Source organism: Patagioenas fasciata, chromosome 27 (assembly GCF_037038585.1).
Source record: "Patagioenas fasciata isolate bPatFas1 chromosome 27, bPatFas1.hap1, whole genome shotgun sequence".
Classification (NCBI taxonomy): domain Eukaryota; kingdom Metazoa; phylum Chordata; class Aves; order Columbiformes; family Columbidae; genus Patagioenas; species Patagioenas fasciata.
In genome coordinates this window covers 1,063,367-1,086,499 of record NC_092546.1, presented here as the reverse complement: position 1 = coordinate 1,086,499, position 23,133 = coordinate 1,063,367, and the positions used below count along the sequence as shown (strand labels likewise).

General features: G+C 48.9%; 1 protein-coding gene across 2 annotated transcripts in view; it reads left to right on the top strand.

The window, feature by feature from the left end:
• Nucleotides 1-23,133, top strand: part of LOC139825711 (dynein axonemal heavy chain 9-like) — a 108,068-nt gene that overhangs the window by 48,096 nt on the left and 36,839 nt on the right. For both annotated transcript variants that reach the window (XM_071799732.1, XM_071799731.1), the window contains 12 exons: nt 1,243-1,347; nt 3,997-4,154; nt 4,459-4,597; nt 5,925-6,212; nt 6,688-6,898; nt 9,169-9,296; nt 9,771-9,879; nt 10,561-10,708; nt 11,977-12,151; nt 15,109-15,282; nt 16,666-16,873; nt 21,484-21,649. In XM_071799732.1, coding sequence (XP_071655833.1) covers nt 1,243-1,347; nt 3,997-4,154; nt 4,459-4,597; nt 5,925-6,212; nt 6,688-6,898; nt 9,169-9,296; nt 9,771-9,879; nt 10,561-10,708; nt 11,977-12,151; nt 15,109-15,282; nt 16,666-16,873; nt 21,484-21,649 — 2,009 coding nt within the window. The remainder of the gene's footprint in view (nt 1-1,242; nt 1,348-3,996; nt 4,155-4,458; nt 4,598-5,924; nt 6,213-6,687; nt 6,899-9,168; nt 9,297-9,770; nt 9,880-10,560; nt 10,709-11,976; nt 12,152-15,108; nt 15,283-16,665; nt 16,874-21,483; nt 21,650-23,133) is intronic.

Below are 23,133 nucleotides of genomic sequence, written 5' to 3'. Positions count from 1 at the left end.
CCTGGTGATGCCACATCTGGAGTTGTGTCCAGTTCTGGGCTCCCCAGTTTAAGAAGGAATAACTGCACAGAGTCCAGCAGTGGGCTACAAAGATGCTGAGGGGTCTGGAGCTTCTTTCTTGTGAGGAGAGACTGAGAGAGCTGGAGCTGTTGAGCTGGAGAAGGGAAGCTGAGAGGGATCTGATCAATGGGATCAATATCTCAGGGTGGGTGTCAGAGGATGGACCAGACTCTGTTCAGTGGTGCCCAACGCCAGGGTGAGGGGCAACGGGCACAGACTGAAACACAGGAGGCTCCATCTGAACATGAGCAGAAACTTGTTTGCTGGGAGGTGCCAGAGCCTGGCCCAGGCTGCCCAGAGCGGGTGTGGAGTCTCCTTCTGTGAGACATTGAAACCCGCCTGGACCCACCTGTGTGATCTGCTCTGTGACCCTGCGTGAGCAGGGCTTGGACTGGGGGATCTGCAGAGGTCCCTTCAGCCCCACCAGGCTGGGATTCTGTGATCACCTCTCTCCAAATCCCTGCTACACTCCTTTAAGCTGAATGCCTTTTCCTTCTCGTCCCGTTCCTTCTCTAAGATTTGCACAAGGTTCTTCAGGAGGCAGAGACCCGAACTATCTTCTCTGCCTCATTATGCATTTCCCTTCCTTTCTGGAGTTAGATTTCATGTGTAATTCTTCAAAAATGTTGGTCTGTTCAGTTGAGACCAAGGCTGTGCTGATAGTTGGACCCTGGTCGTTTCTTCTCGGCGTGCTCGCGACCTGGCAGCCCCTGGCACGGGGAGGGACCTGTCCTGGTTTTCTCAGGATCCTCTCCCAGAATAAACCCAAAACATAGTGAACCTTCAGCCGCTACAGAGCACTGAATCATTAGGCTGAGTCTTGCTCTCTGCCAGTCTGGCACGGTACAGTGATTTTGGTAGCCTCGGATCATATTTCATTTAGCTTATGGGCTCTCCCAGGAAACGGGACCATCAGTAATTCAGCACAAGTGACCTTTAAATGAAACTGGTGCACAGATATATCGAGAAAGTGCAATTAGCAGATAAAGTGGCAAGCTGCGCAGAGCTATAAATATTATAATTGAGTTGTGCCTGCTGTTTCCATGCACTTTTCTAAATACCCACAATAGACTGTAAATTGCTATAAATAAACAGGCTGGGAAATAAAATCAATTTTTTGCTGGAGTTGATTCCATTTATGATTTCACTCTTGTAATCTTTGTTTTTGTTTTGTTTTTCCAGTCTTGTGGGAATATTTACAAAGGCCTTTCCCAGACGGGAGCCTGGGGCTGTTTTGATGAATTTAACAGGATCTCAGTTGAGGTCCTTTCTGTGGTTGCTGTACAGGTGAGTGGAGAAACACTCATAAATAAATACAAACAGAGCAGAGCCATTCTGCAGTCTTTGGAGCAAGGGTAAAAATGGCAATTGCATATTGCCGGTTTCAGTTCTGTGTATAGGCAGGTGTGGGATTAGATCTCAAGATTAATCACATGAATATCACAGCACTGCCAAGATGTCGCAGTTACGTGCTGCAAAGATATTTGTCACTTTTCTTGCCCCAGTTACAGCATTTGTGCCAAGACAATTCTTTGTAGCATCTTTTCCCAGACCACTACGCACCATGGCTCTGTACCTGTTCCTCCTCAGGAAAGCACTCGTGTCGTTAATCTGCTGTGAGATAATTGCAGCACATCGTTTCAAGACAGAGAAGCTGCCTTGACTTGCGGCTGCTCAGTCTGCAATGTAGGGAATAATTTTCACAGAGGGGAAGAGGGGTGTTTGGGGCAGATCCGCTGGACTTCTGGGGGTTCCTTATCACCCCTGGTCAGGCACAGGTTGTGTGTCATACTCAGGAAATGGGAATACATTCAGGATTAATTTTCTTAACCTGTCTCCAAAACTATATGGCTGTGGATTTAGTTCTGGTGTCTGTAACGACAGCTCTGCCAAGTGGCTTTGGAAGGTATTCCTGGCCAACTGGCACCATTCCTTGGAGGAATGCGTGCAGCCCCGTGGTGCTCCCAAAAGCCGGTGTCAGCTGGTGACACTCGGGAGCTGGAATCTGGGGCAGATCTGCGGCCCTTGCTGACGCGCTTGCCCAGGGTACCCTGACACCGTGGGATTAAACCTGGGACAGAGCTATTGGAGTGGTGCCCAGCTGGGCATGGGTGTTTCCCCTGGCGAATGGTTTCTCATCTCCTCTGTAGTTCAGCTGCTCAGTGCATTGTGTTGGTGAGTCTCGTGTGAAGCGCAGCAGCATCCCTGGAGAAGGGCTGGAAGGGAGACTGGCCTCCCCATCGTGCCAGAAAGTCCTGTGCTCTCGTGCTTATATATATAATCTGTCACTTCGCGTCCTCCTTCCCCTCCTCTTACCAGCCCATGAGGAAACCTGGCATTATTTTATACAGGGGAAGCCTTGGGGGGCTTCAGTGCAGAAAACTGAGGTGCCAAAGTGCCCAAGTTCTTCAGGATCCAACTGTCAGCTGAGTGCGTGTTTTAGGATCCTAATATCTGATTGAGGTGCTGAATTGTTCCTGGACTCCCTTTTGGGCTCAGTGTTATAGAAAGATATAAAGCTCAGAAGTTTCTACACTTCTGTAAATGTTTCGGTCAAAGACATTGTTCTGAACCCCTCCATGAACTCCTCATTCTTCTCATCTGTTTCACTCATAATTGGTACCTTATGTGGCATCCCAGAGAAGCCCCAGGCAGGTACAAGAGTTTATGTATCATTCCCTCTCAATTTCTCTTCCGTCAGGTCCTAGTTTAAAGTTGTCATTGAAAAAAAGTCTTTGAGGATCTTGAAATAAAAAGGGAAGCTGAACAAAAGAAGCCCAGGAATGACTCAACTGCTAATGGTTCCCTGGCTCCTGGCTGGAGCGTGGCAGCTGAAGAAAGCGGCACGGCCGTCATTCCATCATGGTGTCTCCTGGCTGCTATTAGGAGTGTTACCATGGCGATGTTTAATTGGCTGTCTTACTCATGCAGCTGATGTCGATATGGTTCCTTACAGGGAAAAATTCCTTTAATTGCTTTACTTTGAGATGGCAAACAGTAGTGAGGTTAGAGCGGTGAATAGAGAGAGATTTGCCCCTCGCTGAGGTGCTGTTTGCAGAGAGGTGAACTCTTCGGAAGGAGAGGAATGAGCAGAACAAAGCTGCAATCAGGCAAATATAAAAAACAATATAATATTAGTGAGTGAAGGTGTTAGGAGAGGTTTTACAGCTTCTGCCTTCTGGTTTTGGTTTTAAATCAAACATCTGATGTCCCAAAATCTTTAAAAGTGATATCAAGTGGTCAGTTTACAACTAAGCTGAGGCCAAGCTTATTGGGAGGTGCTACCCCTTCTCTGGGCCTGGTCAGGGAACGGAGCAGGCACAGGAGGGTTTTGGGATGTCCTGAAGAGCAACGCTGTGTGGGGAGAGGTGAGATGGGTAAAGGGAATAATGGGCCCATATTGTGATAGACTTTGGGGAGTGCGTTTGGGTGTTGGCTATGTTGTGGATACCTGTACTGCCCTGTGTCTCTCTCACACATCAGACCTCTGCTGGGCTGGCTGGTTCAGAGATGGTGGAGCCTCTGGTGGTGTTTTTGCTGTGAGATGTGCTGAGCAGTGTCCCACAGGTGATGTCAAAAGCCAAGGTGAATGCAGGCAGTGCTGGGGACATTTCCCGCTCCTGAGTTGCTCTTCCTGACCCACGTTCATCATTGTCTCATGGAGCAAAGGTGTGAAGTCTTGCAACTCCTTTGCATTTTGACTTTCCACTCTCTTCAGCTCTTTTTTCTGCTTTGCCAGAGTTTGACTGAGATGGGAAATTGATATTGCCATGCTGATGTACTCCAAACAGTGTATAAAGCTTTGTGCTGCCGGTAAAAAATAAAACAGTGATTAGCCCCATTTGTCACGAGGCCAAGAGTAACGAAGGAAGCACCGTTGTCTGATGTGTTTTTCATAAGTGAACGCTGATACTATAGTACTGTCTTGATTTCTAGGTGAAGAGCGTGCAGGATGCAATACGGGAGAAGAAGAAATCCTTCAATTTTCTTGGAGAAGACATCAACTTAGTACCATCAGTAGGCATTTTCATCACCATGAACCCTGGTTACGCAGGGCGAACAGAGCTACCTGAGAATTTAAAAGCTCTCTTCAGGTGAGTCCAGGTCAGGGTTTGTGACCTGGCAGAAACTGTCTTTTGGAACATCCAGGCTCGACCTCATGTCCTTGGGGAATTCACTTGCATAGGGCATTCGCAGGTAGTTTAAGCCTTGCACAACAGGCCTGGGTCTGGGCACGCACAGGCAGGGCAAAGGAGCTCTGTCCCTTGTTGTGGGGAAGGCAGAGGGTGACCTGGCTCATAAAAGAAGGCCTAGAAGATGAAGCTGCAAATGCGCTGCCTGTAAGACCTGTAGTCAAGAAATACTTGTTCTGCAATGCCTCCTCACCTGTCATTTTAGGCCGTGTGCGATGGTTGTGCCAGACTTTGAGCTGATCTGTGAAATTATGTTGCTGGCTGAGGGATTCATCGAGGCCCGGGTGTTAGCCAGGAAGTTCATTACTCTCTACCAACTCTGCAAAGAGCTCCTGTCCAAGCAGGTGAGCCTGGTTCTGTGGCTGAGTGGTATGATGAATCTCCAAAATCAGCAGAAACATGGCACTGTGCTGCTCAGCTCCATGGCTAACGTTTCACAGCTTTTATTTAATGACTGCATTTGCACTGGCTGCTGGGGGAGGAGAGGGTTGGTGATCACATTCCTGTGCGACCTCACCTAGGCGTTCCTGCTCCAGCAGGGGGATTGGACTAGATGATCTTTTGAGGTCCCTTCCAATCCCAAACATACTGTGATACTGTGATACTGTGATACTGTGATCATCGGAGCAATAAAATTTTCAGACTGCTTTACTGGAGCATCTGCAGGGACAAAAGCATTTGACCAGCTGCATTAATGGGAGACCTTTCAGTGAGTTTAAATGACACCATGTTTGGGGTAGTATTCAGTGACCTTTTGCTTTCCAGTCTCTTCCTATTGATTCTCCTGCCTGCAAAGGGTTTATGGTGTCCCTCTCTGAGTTCAGCCTTAGGCTGGTTCCAGGTCTTGTTAGAGTTACTGTCAGTGCAAAGCAAATCAGATTTTTCCTTGTCATTATTTGTGTAGATCGAAGCTGGGTCCAGAGGAGACCTGAATCAGGATTCCTGATGATACAAACCTGATCTTGGCTGTGCCAGCATGAGGCTGGGTGGGATATGCTCTGTCGCAGAAACTTGGTGCTGTGCCTTGAGGGGCCTGGTGGAAGCCATGGCCTCCCACACAGAGCAGTCAGCTGTCGAGCTGTGCTCTGGAGGGTGTTAACGGGACAGAAATATGAACAGTTGTTTGTTGGCTTGAGAGTTCTTCTCATGCCGTTTTGTGGTACTTTTTCAGCAATGTCTTTACTGACCCCTTATTCCTGGACCTCCTCTGAGACCAAACAGGCTTGTCATCTTGTGATGGGCAGGGTGGAGAAACTTGGGTCTTTGGGGCCTCATAATGGACTAACAAGCCTTTCACCTTGGTGGCTCCTGCAGATGCAGGGGGCTGGCTGGCCTTGCTATAGGTGCTTTATGATTTAGGTGAAACAAATTGCTTTGGTCTCTGGAGTGCAAATCCTGCTGCTGTCTTACTGCCAACTGTGAGCCCACGTGATGGTCTGAACAGCTGAATTATTTGACTCTTTAATACTGTCCCTGACGGGAATCTCACCTACTGAGATGGAAACCAGGTCACTCAGGCTGGAGAAGGTCTCTGGCCACAATGCAAATAACAGATTTAGATGTATTTTCATTGCTTACTAGTCTGGCAGTTTGGGAATGGTGGTTCTTCACCCTACATGGTACTGTCTAAGCATAAACTCATGCCTCTTTTTTTTTCTTCCTCTGGTGTAGGATCACTACGACTGGGGCTTGCGTGCCATTAAGTCAGTGCTAGTTGTTGCTGGCTCCCTCAAGCGAGATGACCCAGAGCGACCCGAAGACCAGGTTCTGATGCGCTCTCTTCGTGACTTCAACATCCCCAAGATTGTGACGGATGATGTGCCGGTGTTTATGGGGCTGATTGGGGATCTATTCCCTGCACTGGATGTGCCTCGGAAGCGTGACCTGAATTTTGAGTCGTTTGTGAGGCAGGCTGTGCTGGACCTCCGGCTGCAGGCTGAGGACAACTTTGTGCTCAAAGTAAGACCAAGAGATCTTCTGCTACACCCACGTCGCCATCAAATCATTTGGGTTTTCTCAAACAGCTTTGCTTCTACAAAGAGAGCTCTGCACAGCATTGTCCTTGCAGGCAGATCTCGCTGGAGGGCAGTCAGCTGTGCTGGGTCTGAGGCAGTTGCACCTGCTCCTGAAGTCAGCACTGGATCAGTCTCTGGGCTTCCAAAGGGGCCAACTTTTGTAGGCTCATGAAAGTGTAGCCCCTGGAGAGCAGGGCCTCATCAGGTGGTGGTTGTCAAGTATAAACAGCGCTGAAAGTTTGTCTGCAGGCTGAGGATTTCACCCATTGTGATTAGAGTGGCTGGACCAAACTCAATTGTCAAATCTGCTTGTGTCTCAGGGTCACGTCTTTCTAAAGAGGTGGCCCAGTGGGACCTATTTTATAGACCTGAACTTCAGTTTGGCATCTTTGTCTAAAATTTGGGAGTGTTTTTCTCAGGTGGTGCAGCTGGAGGAGTTGCTGACGGTCCGGCACTCTGTCTGCGTGGTGGGTAACGCGGGCACGGGCAAGTCTCAGGTGATGAGATCCCTGAACAGGACTTACCAGATAATGAAGCGATGTCCTGTCTGGACAGACCTCAACCCCAAGGCAGTCACCAATGATGAGCTCTTTGGCATCATTAACCCAGCAACAAGAGAATGGAAAGACGGTAAATGTCATTTCATGTCTGAAATATGTAGATAAAGACGGGTATTTTTAATGACTTTCCCGAGCAGCAGCAGGGTGACTGGTTCTTCATGTGCAGGTCTGAGAGCCCAGGTGCTTGTCTGCTGCCTACAGCCACATGACAGTTTGTTGTTGAAAGGATACACAGGATGTTTTAGCTCTTTGATCTTCACATGGGAAATATAGCATAAGCCTACTTGATCCTATTGCCCTAAGAATAATTTTAATGCCCATTAATACCAACACTTACCAGTTCCTAAGTGGGGCAGGCAGGTTTTGGGAGTTGGCTGGACCAGTGATGGAAGAGATGTCCCTCCTGCACTGTGGTGTGCACTGGGACCCCAAAAAATGTCCCATCCCCAGGTTTTCATTGCTGATAGCACGCACAGCAGCCTTAACGTCAGTTTTTCCACTCAGTATGGCTGCCCGATCTCTGTAGCACACCAGCGTTTGCCAAGCTGTTGATCCTGCTTACTCCTGAGGAACATTTCAAACTTGCTGGAAATTACAGAAAATCTGGAGTGGAAATGTTGGGTTGTGACTGATACATAAAGGCAGCTTCGATTTACGTGTGCGGCGGGTTTGGGAGGTGTGGGGGAGGTGAGGGAAGACATTACCATGAATCATCCACAGCAGCAGATGAGCTGCCACCCACCTCCCCTGGCCCCGCCATGGACCCTTCCCGACCCCCTGCTTTGCTCCAATGCCAGGTTAATTTCTTTCTAATTGTAATTAGGGAGCCTAAATCAAAGTGGCAGAGGGACGTGCAGGGTACAGCCTGAACTGTGCAGACTGGCTGCAGCAGTGGCTGCAGATCGAGGGCAGCGGTGACACCGAACAGCAGGAGGGACATTTTACAGGTGACTGTCCAGTGGTTTCTGGCCTGCGATGGTTTAAATGAAATAGTGGCACTCCTCCCTGAGCTTTCAAGGCAGATATTTTCTGCAGTAACCATTCCTGAAAATGTTGTTTCATGTTGTCAAAGACCAGCAAGGCAATCTCCACCACAGCCTAGCAAGAGGTGACCTGTTCCCTTACAGATCAGCCCCTGCTTTTCCGCTCCCCAGTTTTATCCTGTCACATTATCAGAAGTTGAAAAGGTCCTACATGTTAGGTGGTAAAAGGTCCCATATGGGAATCCCAAAAGTGTTCTTTGCAGAACAAAACTCTTCTTTTAAACCCCAAGAGAGCCGTGTGCTGTGGATGCACAAGGTCAGGACAGAGGCGCTTTCCTCTCCCCGCTGCCGCGGTGTATCCGAGGGAAGCCCTGATGCCCTGAGACAGCAACTGTTTCTGATGCTAATAATGTCGGAGTGGTTCCCAAGGCGTGTGTCCAACACGTAAGGAACTGGCTGGAGGCAGAGGCGCTGAAGCGTTATTTTTGTTGACCCAGTCTCGGGATCGCACACCTGTTCCAGGTGAGCCGTTCTGCATTTGCTGAGCACAAGCTTTGTCTTCAGTCAGATGGTGCCACTAGCTGTTCCTGATCTGGATCACAAAGAAATAGCTTGTCCTGGAGAAAAAAAGAAAAAAAAAAAGAGTTCTTGTCACAATTCACTGGAAGAGAGGCTTTTTTTTAATGTTTGCCTGATGTTTTTTCATGAAGACCAGCATCTCCCGAGGTATTTTCACATGCAGAGGAGAGCAATAGTTTTGTGGAGTTTTCATTTGCTCTGCAGTGCTGCTGCTCTATTCCCAGCCTTCGTGGTCTTCTTAACATTCATTATTTACTCCCCTTGAGACTCTGTATCCTCTCTCTCCTTGATTTTACCAACATTTTGTTCTGTCATTCAATGTCATTCTGTGCTTGTTCTCCCCTCAGTCTCACTAAAGCCATGACCCAGCGTTTAATGCATCTTGATTGCCCTGATATACTTTGAGCCACAAAAAAATATTTATAAGGATTTCCTAGGCATATTCAGGTGGTTTTCTCTGCATTGTATAATTCATGCCGCCTTTTGCCTTTGAGTAGCTACTCTACATTTTTCTTATCCCTTATGATTCTCGGTGGGAATGAAGCTCGTGCGTAGGTCTGCAATCATTTTCAGTAGTGATAACTGATAACCCTTTTTTCACTTTAAAGCAAACTAGAACCGTATTGTGATATAGTAATATTTACGTATAGGCACATAGAGTTTTGCATGTTTGAGAGGAAAGCATTAATTAGAGTAATTTTTACTGTGTTGCTGGAGAAAACCGTTAGAGCAGGTGTCAAGTTCAGTGTTCATCACCATCTTCCTGTCACCCTCCCAGGCCTGTTTTCATCAATCATGCGAGAGCTGGCCAACATCACGCATGACGGTCCCAAGTGGATGGTACTAGATGGAGATATTGATCCAATGTGGATTGAGTCTCTTAATACTGTGATGGATGATAATAAGGTAATGAATATAAGTTAAAGAAGGAGATATTCTTTGACTGCATGGCATGGTTCAGCCTAAAAATGCAGATGCTGAAATAACACCTCCTAGAATAATGCGGTTGTGTTTCTTCAGATACACCAAACAATATCACATATAGAAAATGGTGCATGAGGGGAAATAGCTCAAATCATGGTTTCATTGTAATTTCCCTTCCTGGAACTGGGCTCATGGATAATCACAGATGTCCTGATTGTAACTCCAGGCCCTTCAAAAATAGGGTGGGGTCATAATTCCACACCTTTTTCCGCCGCTCGAAGGGAGTGCTGTTCCTTTGAGTCATGGAAGACAGTTCTACTACCTGCTGGAAATCAGCTGCATTCCCTCAAGGAACTGTGCTGGCAGCAACCAAGCTTTTTAGTGCAAAGTGCTGAATGCTTTTCGTTCCTGTTCCTGGGGAAGATGTCATTCTGTCTGTCTGTCTGCCCAATGCAGGTGCTGACCCTGGCGAGCAATGAGAGAATCCCTCTGAACCCAACGATGCGGTTGGTGTTTGAGATCAGCCACCTGCGCACAGCCACCCCAGCAACCGTGTCCCGAGCGGGTGAGTCCTGGCCTGAGCTCCGCACTGGGATTTGCCGTGAACCCAGGAGGATCTCGTGCCATTAACCAGTCTTCTGTTGGCCAACTTGACTCCTGTTGCAAGTACCCAACCTGAGATCACAGCGGCCGTGGGTGGGCAGGGCAGGTTTCTGACAGACAAACTGAGGATCCTGACCCCAAATGCACATGTGGAGCTGTCATCATCCTGGAGATTTACCCAGAGCACTCTGACTGTTGGTGGGTGATCATGGCTTCAGCGTTGCTGAGTGCTCCTGTTGTGCAAAGCCCTTTGGATGGACTTTATGAGGAGAAGGACAGTATCTGTCTCAAAGAGTTCTTGATCTTCTGAAGAAGTGCATGAAGTATGGGAGAAGGGAATGGAGGTGTCCCCTAGTTTTACACATGGGGAAATGGGGCCCAGAGCAATGAAACTGCTCAGACAAGACAATGTTCTGAATTTAGGGCAAGGTCATGAAAAGCGCCGTGGTTTCAAGGGTGAAGTTTCTTCGCTGTTCATGTTTCTACTCTGCAGTGGGGCAGGAAAAGGGGGCAGGTAATGGGACGTCCCGTCATATTTGATAGGGTTTTAGTTGTGTGAAAGTACCTGGTAAACTCTGCTGGAAGAAAGGAACAGTTTCTGCTATGTCTTTACTATATGTTCTCTCTTACCCTGGGCCTAAAGGGATCCTGTACATCAACCCGTCGGATCTGGGCTGGAATCCTCCAGTGAGCAGCTGGATCGACAGGCGAGAGATCCAGTCCGAAAGAGCCAACCTGACCATTTTGTTTGATAAGTACCTGCCCATTTGCCTGGACACCCTCAGAACAAGGTACCATCTGATGAGTGATTGTGTCACCCGTGGTGAGGGCATGGGGACACCTGCCACTGTCCAGCCCAGCTGTGCTGCGCTGGGTTGTGCTGCACATGATCCTCCTTGCCCCTGGAAGCCCTGAGCATCATTGGCTTAAGCTCAGAGAACCAGCAGGGCGAGGTGGGCAAAGTGACGCTCCTGCCTGTATCGTGTTGGTCAGATCTGGTTTTCATCTGATTTTGATTTGATTTTTATTGTATTTCCTGTATCAACTCTCTATCTCTTGGAAAATAATTCCGGCAGATCCCAAAGAGAAAGCTTTTCAGCCTCCTGATGTGTCAGGCTAGACCTGAGCCCACTCCACAAGTTATTTTTCATTAAGAACTTGGGTATTTGGAAGGGTCCTAGTGCTTCTTGGCTTGATTTGGCTTTAAAGCGGTGTCCACAGGGAAGTCATGTGGTTCTTGCTTATCATCATGTGAAACCATTCTCTTTCTCATACTGTGGTGAGGACTGGCCAAAGTAGAGTCCCAGAAAACTTAAGGGAGCATCTCCCATCCTCTACTTGCTTCCTATAGTTGCACTTTCCTTTAAAAACAAAAGAAAAATCAGTGAGCATGGGAGATGTCAGCCAAAAGGGGGATGTGTCAGAAGGGTCTGGAATCAGGACTTAAACATTGTGCTAGGGAACTTCTCTCTGTGGGACCAAGTTGGTTTTGACTGTTGGTAGCAAAGTCAATCGGACGTTTCCCATTCTGTTTGCTGAACATTGTCTCAGAGCGTGAAATCCACGGGATTAGCTGCAGGCAACCCTGAGCTGAGTGTTTTGGTAGCTTGCTTAATTCAGAAATCGTAGAACCAACCTTTCAAATAGCTATAATTACTTTATGGAGGACTTCAGTGCAGCTACAATATTAGTTTGGAATTCTGTAAGTGTAGCTTAAATGAATGTAAAATGGCAAGATGAAAGGGTTTATTTTATTACTCCTCTATTTGACCGCTTTTGAACTCATCGTGCTCGCAGGAAATCATTGCCTTTAGCAAGTCTTCCATTCTGCTTCTTTCAAGAAGATCAAAGTTTTAAAATGCTTGAAACTTCTGATTATTGTTATTACTTGTATATGTGCCGGTGCCAGCGGGTCTGAGTGTGAGAATGGGTGTTCTCTTTATTGTACCTGGGAATAGGACACGTACCGCTGACAAGCAGAATGCCAGTATTCTGAAAGAGCATTTCTAGTCTTCCTGGGTTGTGATGGACGTATTGCTTTCTAATTTCCATCCCTTAGATTTAAGAAGATTATTCCCATTCCTGAACAGAGTATGGTTCAGATGTTGTGCTACCTCCTTGAATGTCTCCTGGCAGAGGAGAACACACCTCCTGACTGTCCCAAGGAGCTTTATGAACTTTACTTTGTCTTTGCTGCCGCCTGGGCCTTTGGTGGATCAATGTTTCGAGATCAGGTAAGACGGAAGATGCCTCTTCAGCATCTTTCACACAGTTTGTTTGTGTGGTTTTGTGTTGTTTTGATTTCTTCATACTTTCTGAAACATAGTGCTATGCCAGTAATGCTGTTTTCCTGGGGCTCTCATATAGGTGATAATAAACTAGAAACACAACAATTCCTTTTACGAAAGGCCTCGTTATCCAGGGTGTAACACCACCGGAGAACAGCTGAGGGGTCAGTGGTAAAGGTGGAGGGATGTTTGCTTATGCAGATGCATTTCACTGGGGAGAAACATAAGGTTAACTTATAGAAGGCTGTGGATGTGCATAATGTGATCAAATTAAGACTGATTTATCAGATGGATGTATCAGTGGAGCAGTCTTTCAGCCTTCTGACTGCACAGGTAGACGTGCTACATAACACAAACCAGCCGGTGTTTTGTCACCAGGGCAGAGCAGAGCCGGAGGAACAACCTCCCTTGACCTGCTGGTCATACTTTTCCTAACGCACCCCAGGTGCCATTGACTTTCGTGGCCACAGGGGCACACCTACTCTTGGGTGGTTGCATCCCCTAGTCAGAGGACGCCTTATCCTCAGATCTAAAGTGTGTAGTCCTGATGTCTGGGTCTGCCCACACTGCACTGCTGTCAAGGGCTTGGAGATCCACGTCTGATCTCCGCTGGGCTTGTGTCAAACTCTGTGTTGTCTGGACTATGCGGGAGGTCTCTCCACGAATGTAACACCAGACACCCCTCCCCAGCTCGGGTGGAGGCACTGCCGTTCTTGATGGCTGCTCAAGCGCTCCCAGGGGTCTCTTTGTGTGTTTTCATGTACCTTAACGCCAGACCTAGAGTGTCTGCTGGTCTCTTCAGATTTGCTCCATGCCAAGGATCAGATGCTTCAGGAAGTGCTGAACAACACAGCTCAAGCTCAGCTGGGTGCTCACTTGGTGCCATCACACCTTGTGACCATTGAATGAGCTGTGCGAGACCAGCTTCCTTGGTCCTTGTGGAGCCTCCATTTCCCATGTGCCAGCTGGGAAATACTCAGCCTTAGTGTTGCCGGTCTAGGATGACTTAAAGAAACAAAACAAAACACAATAAAGCCTGGGAAGCACTACTTGTCTTTGCTTCAGCAGTACAAGCGCAAGTATGCTGGTGTGCGGTGCTGTGGCAGCTGGCCGCTGTGTTCCCCATGCCGCACAGTCAGTCTCGGGTGCATCAGGCCGGGCTCCTGCCTGCGGTAGTGGCTCTGGGTGGGCTGCAGGAGCAGCTGCAGGCACAGCGACCCTCCGGGAGGCTCCGCCGGGAGCCTGGCTGTGCGTTACTGCCCGCGATGCTCTGTAAATGTCAGAGCTGAGAGTGCGAGGGTACAGCAGTCCGAGCAATGGGGAGCCTGATGAAAAATGATCCAATATAAAATCTGTTTATTGCTTTCCACCGAAGGTGCCCTTCGCGCTGACCTTTCGCGGCCGAAATGTCAGGAGAAACAGTCTGGGAGGCTTCCCACTACTCGGTGCTTGTTGGTGGGTAGCGGGGCCCCTGTATAAAAACAGATGATAGATTTGCCATTTCCTGGCTCTGAAATTAGCGGTAATCCATATGGGGTTTTTATTAAGGAAGTGGTTTGAATTCCACACCGTTCTGGCAATAGAGCTGGGGCTGGAGTGGCTCCATTTAACCGCGGGGTCAGGGAGGGCGGGCAGCGCGGCACAGCGCGCTTGCAGGCGGTTTGGCTGTGCGGGGTAAGGGCACCCTTGTGGGAAAGCTTTTAGCAGCCACGCACGTCCCGCTCCACTGCGGGCTACTCTGCTGCCGCTGCTGAGGAGTTATAACAACAGGAGAATGGAGAATTACAGGGATTCTGCCTCTCTGAATAGCATGAGTCTGCAAAATCGTGGATACTATTAATGTGTTTTTCAAATCCACTGGTCTTTTGAGGGACTGTGGCTCAGGAGGCTTTATGGAGGACACTTGGTTCAGTTCAGCAACAAACCCAGGTTTCCTTATGGAGGCCGAGCAGCCTATGGACAATGTGTTGGTGACCCCACATTGTATGGCTATGGGGAGGAGAGACCCGCAGACACCCCAGGAACAAACTGTGCTGTTAAAACGGGCTAAATGATGCGTCCGGTATTTCACAAACATCTTTCTCACAGCAATTTTCCTCTCCTCCTCCCCTCCACCTCTCTCCGGTTCCCATTGTCCACATGGGAAGGTGTTTGGGCAGAATGGCTGGCCCAATGTCATACAGGAGACCTAGGGCAGAGGAGGGGACTAAGCACATTTTGTGAGTCCTGACCCAGCATCTAAAGCAAAACTGTCACCCCAGTTGAAAAAATTCAGATGCTCCAAAATCTCCATGTGTAGAAAGATACAATGGGGAAAAGCAAGGAAACGGGTGCTTTGAGGGGAATGTGGCAGCGCAGAATCACGGCGGGGTCAAAGGGGCAGACCCTCGCTGCTGCTTTGGTACGCTGGTGTCTGCAGTCCTGCTTGTCTGAAACGTTGTGGCTTGAAAAGAAGCCAGAAGACAACAACTCACTCTGAATAGAGTGGTGTGATTGATGAGGAAAGGCTTTGGTATGCATGCTGTGACTGACCATGAGCACAGATGTAGACGGATGTTGTGTCCTTGTCTGTTGGAAGAAGTAGGCACCAAGAATCAATCAAGTGGTCTGTTTAGTCATAGGCACGTATTTCTCTTTTTCAAATTGATCCATCTATCTAGTCTCAGACATACCAAGAGTGATCAACACAGAGGATGAATTATTTAGATGAATAAATAGGACTGATGAGCAGAAATGAAGAAAATGAAAAATTAGGCTTAATAGCAGGAAAAATGATAAGAACTTTATGCTGTGGAATATATTTTAAGGACTAATCCCGCTCTGGTGGACTGGGATAGATAACATTCTCCATTACTAATTAATTGATCCAGATTAGTGTATTTTCTCCACTTTTTGTCTTATAGCTTGTGGACTACAGAGTGGAGTTCAGCAAGTGGTGGGTGGCAGAATTCAAGACTATCAAGTTTCCCTCTCAGGGCACAGTCTTTGACTTCTACATTGATCCAGAAACGAAGAAGTTTGAACCTTGGTCTAAACTTATTCCTCAGTTTGAATTTGATCCAGAAATGCCCTTACAGGTATGTGAACCTTGCACGTGTTTTGTCTGGGAAGAGCACATGCATTTTAGTGACTGTATGCAGGCATTTCAATTGAAGTCTCATTCGAGGTCAAGCACTTCATAATAAGAATGGCATTCCGTCCTGGTTTTGTTAAAAACAAGTTTCTCTTTTAGTGAATTTGCCTGTCAGGTAAAACCTTCATATCAGCTGCGTTTTCCTGGAGAACCAGATCCATGTTTTGGTAAACATAGCAATGGAATGTGAGGTTATTGATAAGGACAGATTCGCATCTCGCGAGAGGGGCAATGAGAAACAGGTGACCAAGAAACTGACAAACAGAGTATAACATCCCATTCACGTGAATACTTCATATAAAAGTGGGAGATCACGAGGATCTCGTCCATTTTGCTTATGGCCGAGATTAGGAGAGGACCTTGCTGGTCGTCCCTGCGAACTGAGGCCTCATGACAGACTGAATCCAGCTCCGGTTGGCTGCACAGTCCAGTCCAGGACTTTGGGTGCTGGCTCTGCAGTTGCTGGGGCTTTCAAGATTGGTTTTGTATATTTTGTATTATTTTCTCTATTCTTATTAGTAGCATTAGTAAAACATCTTTAATTTTTCCAATTCTCTTCTATCTATCCTTCTTTCCCTCCCAATCACCTGTCCTGAGTGGGAATGGGGGAGAGAGAGGGGCTGAAGGTGGGGGAGAGGGGGCTAACAACACATCTGCCATGGTTGTATTGTCACCCCACAATCAAAACCCTTGACACATTCTTTATGAAGTACAACTCAATTACCCATCTTTCTTTACTGTACTTTGACTGTGAAGACTCATCCTCCATCCATCTTCCAGAGCTGAGTGATGTACATGAGGCGCAGGCTCAGAGACACCTATGAGCCAGGGCTGGTGTGCCCAGGGTGCGGGATGGAGGTGCGTTTGGCCTGCAGAGAGAAGCAGGATGTGGGACAACGTAGTGACAAAGTCCCTGAGACACCATCTCGTCATTCTGCGTGGCTGAAAATAGGGTTGTTTATATGATTTGGACGAAAAATGAGAGTTGCTGCAGGTAGTGAATTGCGTTTGCCAGCTATGCCTTTCTTTCCTTTTAGAGGTGCCACAGTGAGCAGATGACTTGTAAAAATTGTTACCATTTTAGCAAAATGTGTGTTTGCGGGGAGATCCAGATGTTGCTCTCAGCATCCCGCTGTCATTGTTTCGTCTGTACAGATAGTTTGACTTGAATGGTTGGTAGCAGTGTATTGTTCCCTTCCTAGCGCCATCTAGAAACTCAGGTCACCGCACTCATTCCTGGCTCTCCCAGTTTGATGTCTCCTCAGAACATGGCAGTGGGGTGGTGCCACAGATGGGTACACTTACCTGCTCGTTTTGCCCCTCTCAGGCTTGCCTGGTGCCCACCACCGAGACGGTCCGTGTGCGGTACTTCATGGACAGGCTCCTGGAGCGCCGGCGCCCCGTGATGCTGGTGGGCAACGCCGGCACGGGGAAGTCTGTGCTGGTGGGGGACAAGCTCTGCTCACTGGATACAGACGCCTATGTGGTGAAGAAGGTCCCGTTTAACTACTACGCCACCTCTGCCATGCTGCAAGGTAAGACAATGGCTGAGATGTGGGACTTCTGCCTGGCAGGTCACCAAATTCCTGGGGTGTCCGTCGGGGTTTGGAGCTGGGTGTGCACTGTGGGCACTGCACTGGCACCCACTGACTCTTAAATCCCACTGTGAAACTCACTGGTCCGCAGACTCCTGGTTTTATGGAAAATGGCATTTCCCAACATGAGGGATTGAATTCTGAACACCACGACTCTGGTTCAGGGCTGTGCAAAGCACACACTTAAATCTGCTGCTGTTCTCTACAGCACACAGCTCGTACTTGACTTGAGGTGTGTCTTTAATACGCTTGAATTTAAGCCCGTGCTGAATAGAATGGGTTGCTTGGCTGGGATCTAAGCTGTCCTCAGAGTGCAATGATGGGAATTGCATCCCAGTTGTCAGTGAGGACAGTGCTAATGGGGATGTGCAGGTGCTGCTGGTTCCTGGGCTGTCCCCCGCATCCTGATGCAGCCCCGTGTGCTCCCACGGAGCGGGTGCCACATCCCACCGCCCCAGGGGACACGGCTGCTGACCCTGGGAGGCTCTGACCTGGGGAAGCCCATGAGAATATCTTTGATGAGGATTTTGGCACATCAGTGAAAGATGAAGTTTGAGACCAGGATAAGGTCAGTTCTGCTGTGTAGTCTTTTCACAGATGAAGAGAAAGAGGGAATTGTTGAAAAGTGACTCATTTTGGAATGGTATTTTCACTTTCAGTTGACCTAAAGAGAGAGGATAATTTTCTACATGTATTTATTAATCAGGAATGAAACAACCTTGCTTGTTTTGAGTTGAACAACAGCTGTGGGTCACTGTAAACCAAAATAACTTCCTTTATGGAGTTTGGTCTGACCCAAGTGTCCTGAAATCCCTTTACTCCCTCTACAGGACCAGCACCAGTGAGACCAAGGTTTTAACCTTCACCATGTGGGTTTTTCCTGGCCAGGTGGCCCTGGGGCGAACACGCTCACGGCCATGAGCATCACAGCCCCTGTCTGTGCTCTGCTGGGCTCCCGACACTGCAGATGTTTTAAGGAAGGTGTCAGAGTTTAAAGTTGCCCTGTGGGACTGATCCACTCGCAGAGGTGACAGCACAGGCTCAGCCCACGCTGTGTCACCTGGGGCTGTGTCGTGGAGTCACGGCAGCTTTCTGGGGCAGGTCTGAAGGGTTTTGGGTCTTGCTAGTGTGTGATGGCTGCAGTCTCCCTCCTCCCTCCCAGGTGCCCCTTTGCTTTTTTCCCTGTGTTGGGGTCTCTGCAAAATGCCCTTGAGCTGCTAAATGGGCTGAGCTGTCTGTCTGTCTGTCTGTCTGTCTGTCCAGCTGCCTGGGTGGGGGACAAAGATGCTGAGGGACCTAGAGATTCTTTCTTATGGGGAGAGACTGAGAGCTCTGGGGCTGTTGAGCTGGAGAAGAGAAGCTGAGAGGGATCTGATCAATGGGATCAATATCTCAGGGTGGGTGTCAGAGGATGGACCAGAGTCTGTTCAGTGGTGCCCAACGCCAGGGTGAGGGGCAGCGGGCACAGACTGAAACACAGGAGGCTCCATCTGAACATGAGCAGAAACTTGTTTGCTGGGAGGTGCCAGAGCCTGGCCCAGGCTGCCCAGAGCGGGTGTGGAGTCTCCTTCTCTGAGACATTGAAACCCGCCTGGACCCACCTGTGTGATCTGCTCTGTGACCCTGCGTGAGCAGGGCTTGGACTGGGGGATCTGCAGAGGTCCCTTCAGCCCAACCAGCCTGGGATCCTGTGATTCTGTGAATGTGCAGCCGTTTGTCTCCAGCTGGATGGGCGAGTGTGTGCAGGTGTTATTTGTACAGGCAGACCTGGCACCGTGTCCCTGGTCATGAGCTGTGGGCTGAGTCAGTGATTTTCTTCCCCTGCACAGAGGAGCAAGTTGTCTTGTGTGTGGATGAAGATGTGGTGGTGAGATTTGCATTGAGAAGCATGATTTATACTGCTTGGCCTGGATCCCTGCTGCTCATTTTTTAGAGTTAATTTGTCCCTTTTTGTGTAGTTTGTCACTTGGCTGCTTTATTCTTTTCCCCAGCAGGCACATCTTTAAATTTGTAAAACATGGGCACAAAGTAATTTTGGATTTTTTCTTACTTAAAAAAGATCCTAACCTGAGTTCCAGTAGTTCCTTAGACAAGGTGCCTGTTGCTGCAGAGATGTATAAGATGCAGCCCTTAGGGGAAGCAGAGTTGTTGTTCAACCCATCCCTGCATCCTGTGGCTTCCAGAAGCGCCGTGTGCACAGGGGTTAAAAGGAGCCCAACACTCTCTCTGCCTGAACCTGGGGCCAGTTTGGGGATTTTCTGTAGTTTATTGTGACTAAATACCACATTCTGTGGCATTTGCCCTGGGCCTCGCTCTGCTTCGTGCCCTCTTGGGCCTCTGCCCCTCCATCAGATGTAGCCCTGACTTCTGTCATTCAGAGAAATTGCAATAAATCTTGTGGTTTTTTTGTTTGGGTTCTTTTTTTCCCTCTCCCTTGCTCACCAACCAGAAGGTACGAGGTGTCCAGACTGTTTCTTTGAGGTGCTGGTTTGAGTATGTGTCAGGATCTCACACAGACACACCGCCCCTTATTATTATTGTGAGATACGGCTTTGAATTAAAATACCACTTCCACGAACATGTCACTTGATCCCCAGTAATTGCATTTCAGTGTGATGAATCTCTTGCATACTTGTTTAACCTCAAAAAGGGCTGATTTTATATGTTAATTAGGGACTAATTAAATTTAAATTAAATGCTTATTTGAAACACTTAATTTAACTTGCTACCAGAAATTTCAAATATTGTGGTTTTATTGAACGGGGAGAGAGGCTCCGCTGAGGAAAGATTCATCATTTTCCGTAGCACAATCCATTCCTTTGTGCAGCAACTGTCTGTGACAAGAAATCAGCTGCGTTTTGAGTGGTGAGCAAGGCGAGCTGTCTGCAGTGCACCCAAGCAGGAAAAACCCAGCGTTTTGAAAGGTCTGTGATCTGAAACAAACCAACGGAATATAAATCTTCCTTAACAACTTTTGCACGTGATAATAAATGGCTTAAAAAAACTCCCAGTCCCGTTTACATTTGCCAGTCTTCCCTAATTACAAAGAATTGCTACTTACCGTGTGCTGCTTTATAGCACCTTATAGGTCTGTTGCCAACCCAAAACTGCTAATGAAACAAATTCTTCGAGTAAGCACAGGGCAGAAAACCCACCCGGGGTCTGGGCAGAGGAGCGTTGCTTCCGTTTGCTTTTCCACTTACTGAGACAGTAAAGGTTGCCTGGGCTGCAATCAGAGGAATCAATAACCTATAGAACATGATGTGCAGCGACGTGGGGTGATTTTTATTAAATATCAGCCCAGGATTATAAATATTCCCCACGTTTTATGAGCTAGAGCAACATATGACCCCAGCCTTCTGCTAAAACAAATTAAAGTCTTCCAAGGCTTTGAAATGCGAAACTGTTCTCTCCGTGCTTTCCTTTGCGTGTGCGTGACCCTACTTGAAACTAGGTGGTAATTTGACAGCTCGTGTTGGAATTAAGTCTTGTCACATTATCTGGAGGGTTGGGTAACGCTGGTGAGAAGATCAGGGAACTTATGATTATTTGATGCATTTAAATAAAAGTGTCATGTTGGTTGTTCTGAAGATGTCCAGGAATTTGGCCCTGAGATCGCCTATTTTTGTCTAACAGGGTAAAAGATGCATATATTCACAAAACCAGCAGCTTTGCTCGTGGGCTTCTGTGCCCACAGCATCCATCTCCCTTTCTCCATCGCAGCGCCCAGTGCCTGCTGCCCTGGCCACGCTGCAGTTGCCGCATCGCCGGGGCAGGCAGCAGGGGACGCTCACTGCTCTGGCACAGCCACCTCTGCAAGCAAGATTTCGTTTAAAAAATTATGCAGAAGAGATTCAAAAGGCTTTATCTTGCATGAAAAGCTCTTGTTTGCTCTGAGGTAGACATGTTTTGTAGCAGACGAAGTTTGTTGTATTTTTGTTTGGAAGGAAGAGTTGAGAGCTTTCTGATTTAAGTCAAACCAAAGTGCTGACCAAGGGTCCCTGCAGGGCTCCCAGCTGCACTGTAGAATCATAGAATCAGTTTGGTTGGAAGAGACCTTCAGGATCATCGAGTCCAACCGTAACCCAGCTCTAGCACTCTAGTCCCTGAGAACCTCATCTCCACGTCTGTCCAACCCTCCAGGGCTGGTGACTCCAGCACTGCCCTGGGCAGCCTGTTCCAATGCCCCACAGCCCTTTGGGGAAGAAATTGTTCCCCAGATCCAGCCTCAGCCTCCCCTGGTGCAACTTGAGACCATTTCCTCTGCTCCTGGTGCTTGTTCCTGGGGAGCAGAGCCCGACCCCCCCTGGCTCCAAGCTCCTTTCAGGCAGTTCAGAGATCAGAAGGTCTCCCCTCAGCTCCTGTTCTCCAGCTGAACCCCCAGGCCCCTCAGCTGCTCCTCATACAGCTGCAGCTGGGGGACATCTCAGCTCCTTGAGGGGCCGCTGTAGCTACACACAGCACAGCATTGAGCTGGGCTGAGAAATCATTTTTATTTTGCAGCAGTTGCTCTCCCAGTAGATGAGCTTTGCACCTCTGCCTCCCTACAGGTATGCTTGAGAAACCTCTGGAGAAAAAGGCTGGTAGGAATTATGGCCCTCCAGGTACCAAGAAGCTCGTGTACTTCATTGATGATCTCAACATGCCCGAGGTGGACGCTTACGGGACAGTGCAGCCCCATACGCTGATCCGGCAGCACCTGGACTACGGCCACTGGTAGGAGCCTGCTTGGGCTTGGTTGTCGGAGACCTTTTTGTTCAGCTCCAGTGCTGGGGAGTGGGTTTGAGAGAATCTCAAAGCGTGGGTCCCTCTTCCCATTGCATACTGCTGGGCTAGAGCTGGTTGGGAGGCTCTGGGTGAACTGAGGGTTGAGCACCCTCAGGGCTTCCCCTGTCCCCAGCAAACAAATTCACTTAGAATCACAAAACGTCCTGAGCTGGAAGGGACCCGCAAGGATCATCGAGTCCAGCTCCTGTCCCTGCACAGGACAACCCCACAGTTCACACCGTGTGTCCGAGGACGTTGTCCATCGCTTCTTTAATACCGCTTGATTGCTTACTCATAGCTGGGTTGAGAGGAGCTTTGCTCTGCTCTTGCTGTGGCTTGTGACTGTGGTCCCAGTGCAAAGCCTGCGAGGGGAGCGCGATGCTCGGCCTTGCTGCCCCGCGACGCTGAGAGCAGAGGCGGCTGTGGATTTGGCCTCAGCTGGGGTGAACCCCCCTGCTGTGAGCACCTAACATTGTCTTCTGTCAGGCAGCAGCAAACAACCATTATCTAGGCAGAGGTGATTTGAAGGAAAAGCAGTGACTGTTTTGGAAGGAGATTGGTGTGTTTTACACTTTAGCCAGCAGCTCTGTGTGGGACATGAATATTTGCATCTCTCCACAGGGAATACAGGGCAGGGACGCATTGCAATTTCCACTCTCCTCAGCTGTGTGCATGCCTGAGCTCTGCCAAAAGCTTCCGAGGAACAGAGACAGTGGAGCGGAGGCAGAAATCTTGGGCTGTGGGTGTCAGGGAAGTCAGGCAGATAGAGGGTGAGGGAGCTGCGAGGGAGCGTTGGAGGCACAAGGGGCTGCAGCGAGGAGTAGGGGGATGCAGTGAGGCGCAGAGGGATGCAACGAGGTGTGGGGGATGGAGTGAGGCATAGGGGGATGCAGCGAGGTGCGGGCGGATGCAGCAACGTACAGGGGATGCAGCGAGGTGCGGGCGGATGCAGCAACGTACAGGGGATGCAGCGAGGTGCGGGCGGATGCAGCAACGTACAGGGGATGCAGCGAGGTGCGGGGGGATGCAGCAACGTACAGGGGATGCAGCGAGGTGCGGGCGGATGCAGCAACGTACAGGGGATGCAGCGAGGTGCGGGCGGATGCAGCAACGTACAGGGGATGCAGCGAGGTGCGGGCGGATGCAGCAACGTACAGGGGATGCAGCGAGGTGCGGGGGGATGCAGCAACGTACAGGGGATGCAGCGAGGTGCGGGCGGATGCAGCAACGTACAGGGGATGCAGCGAGGTGCGGGGGGATGCAGCAACGTACAGGGGATGCAGCGAGGTGCGGGCGGATGCAGCATGCCATGGGTCCCCTCCCAGACACATCGAGGCCTTCTGCCCATGTGCTCAGCAGTGCCCACTGGGCACTGTATTGCATGCAGGAAGTTATCATCTCACCAATATAATAGGCTCAGGTAGGATCTCTCA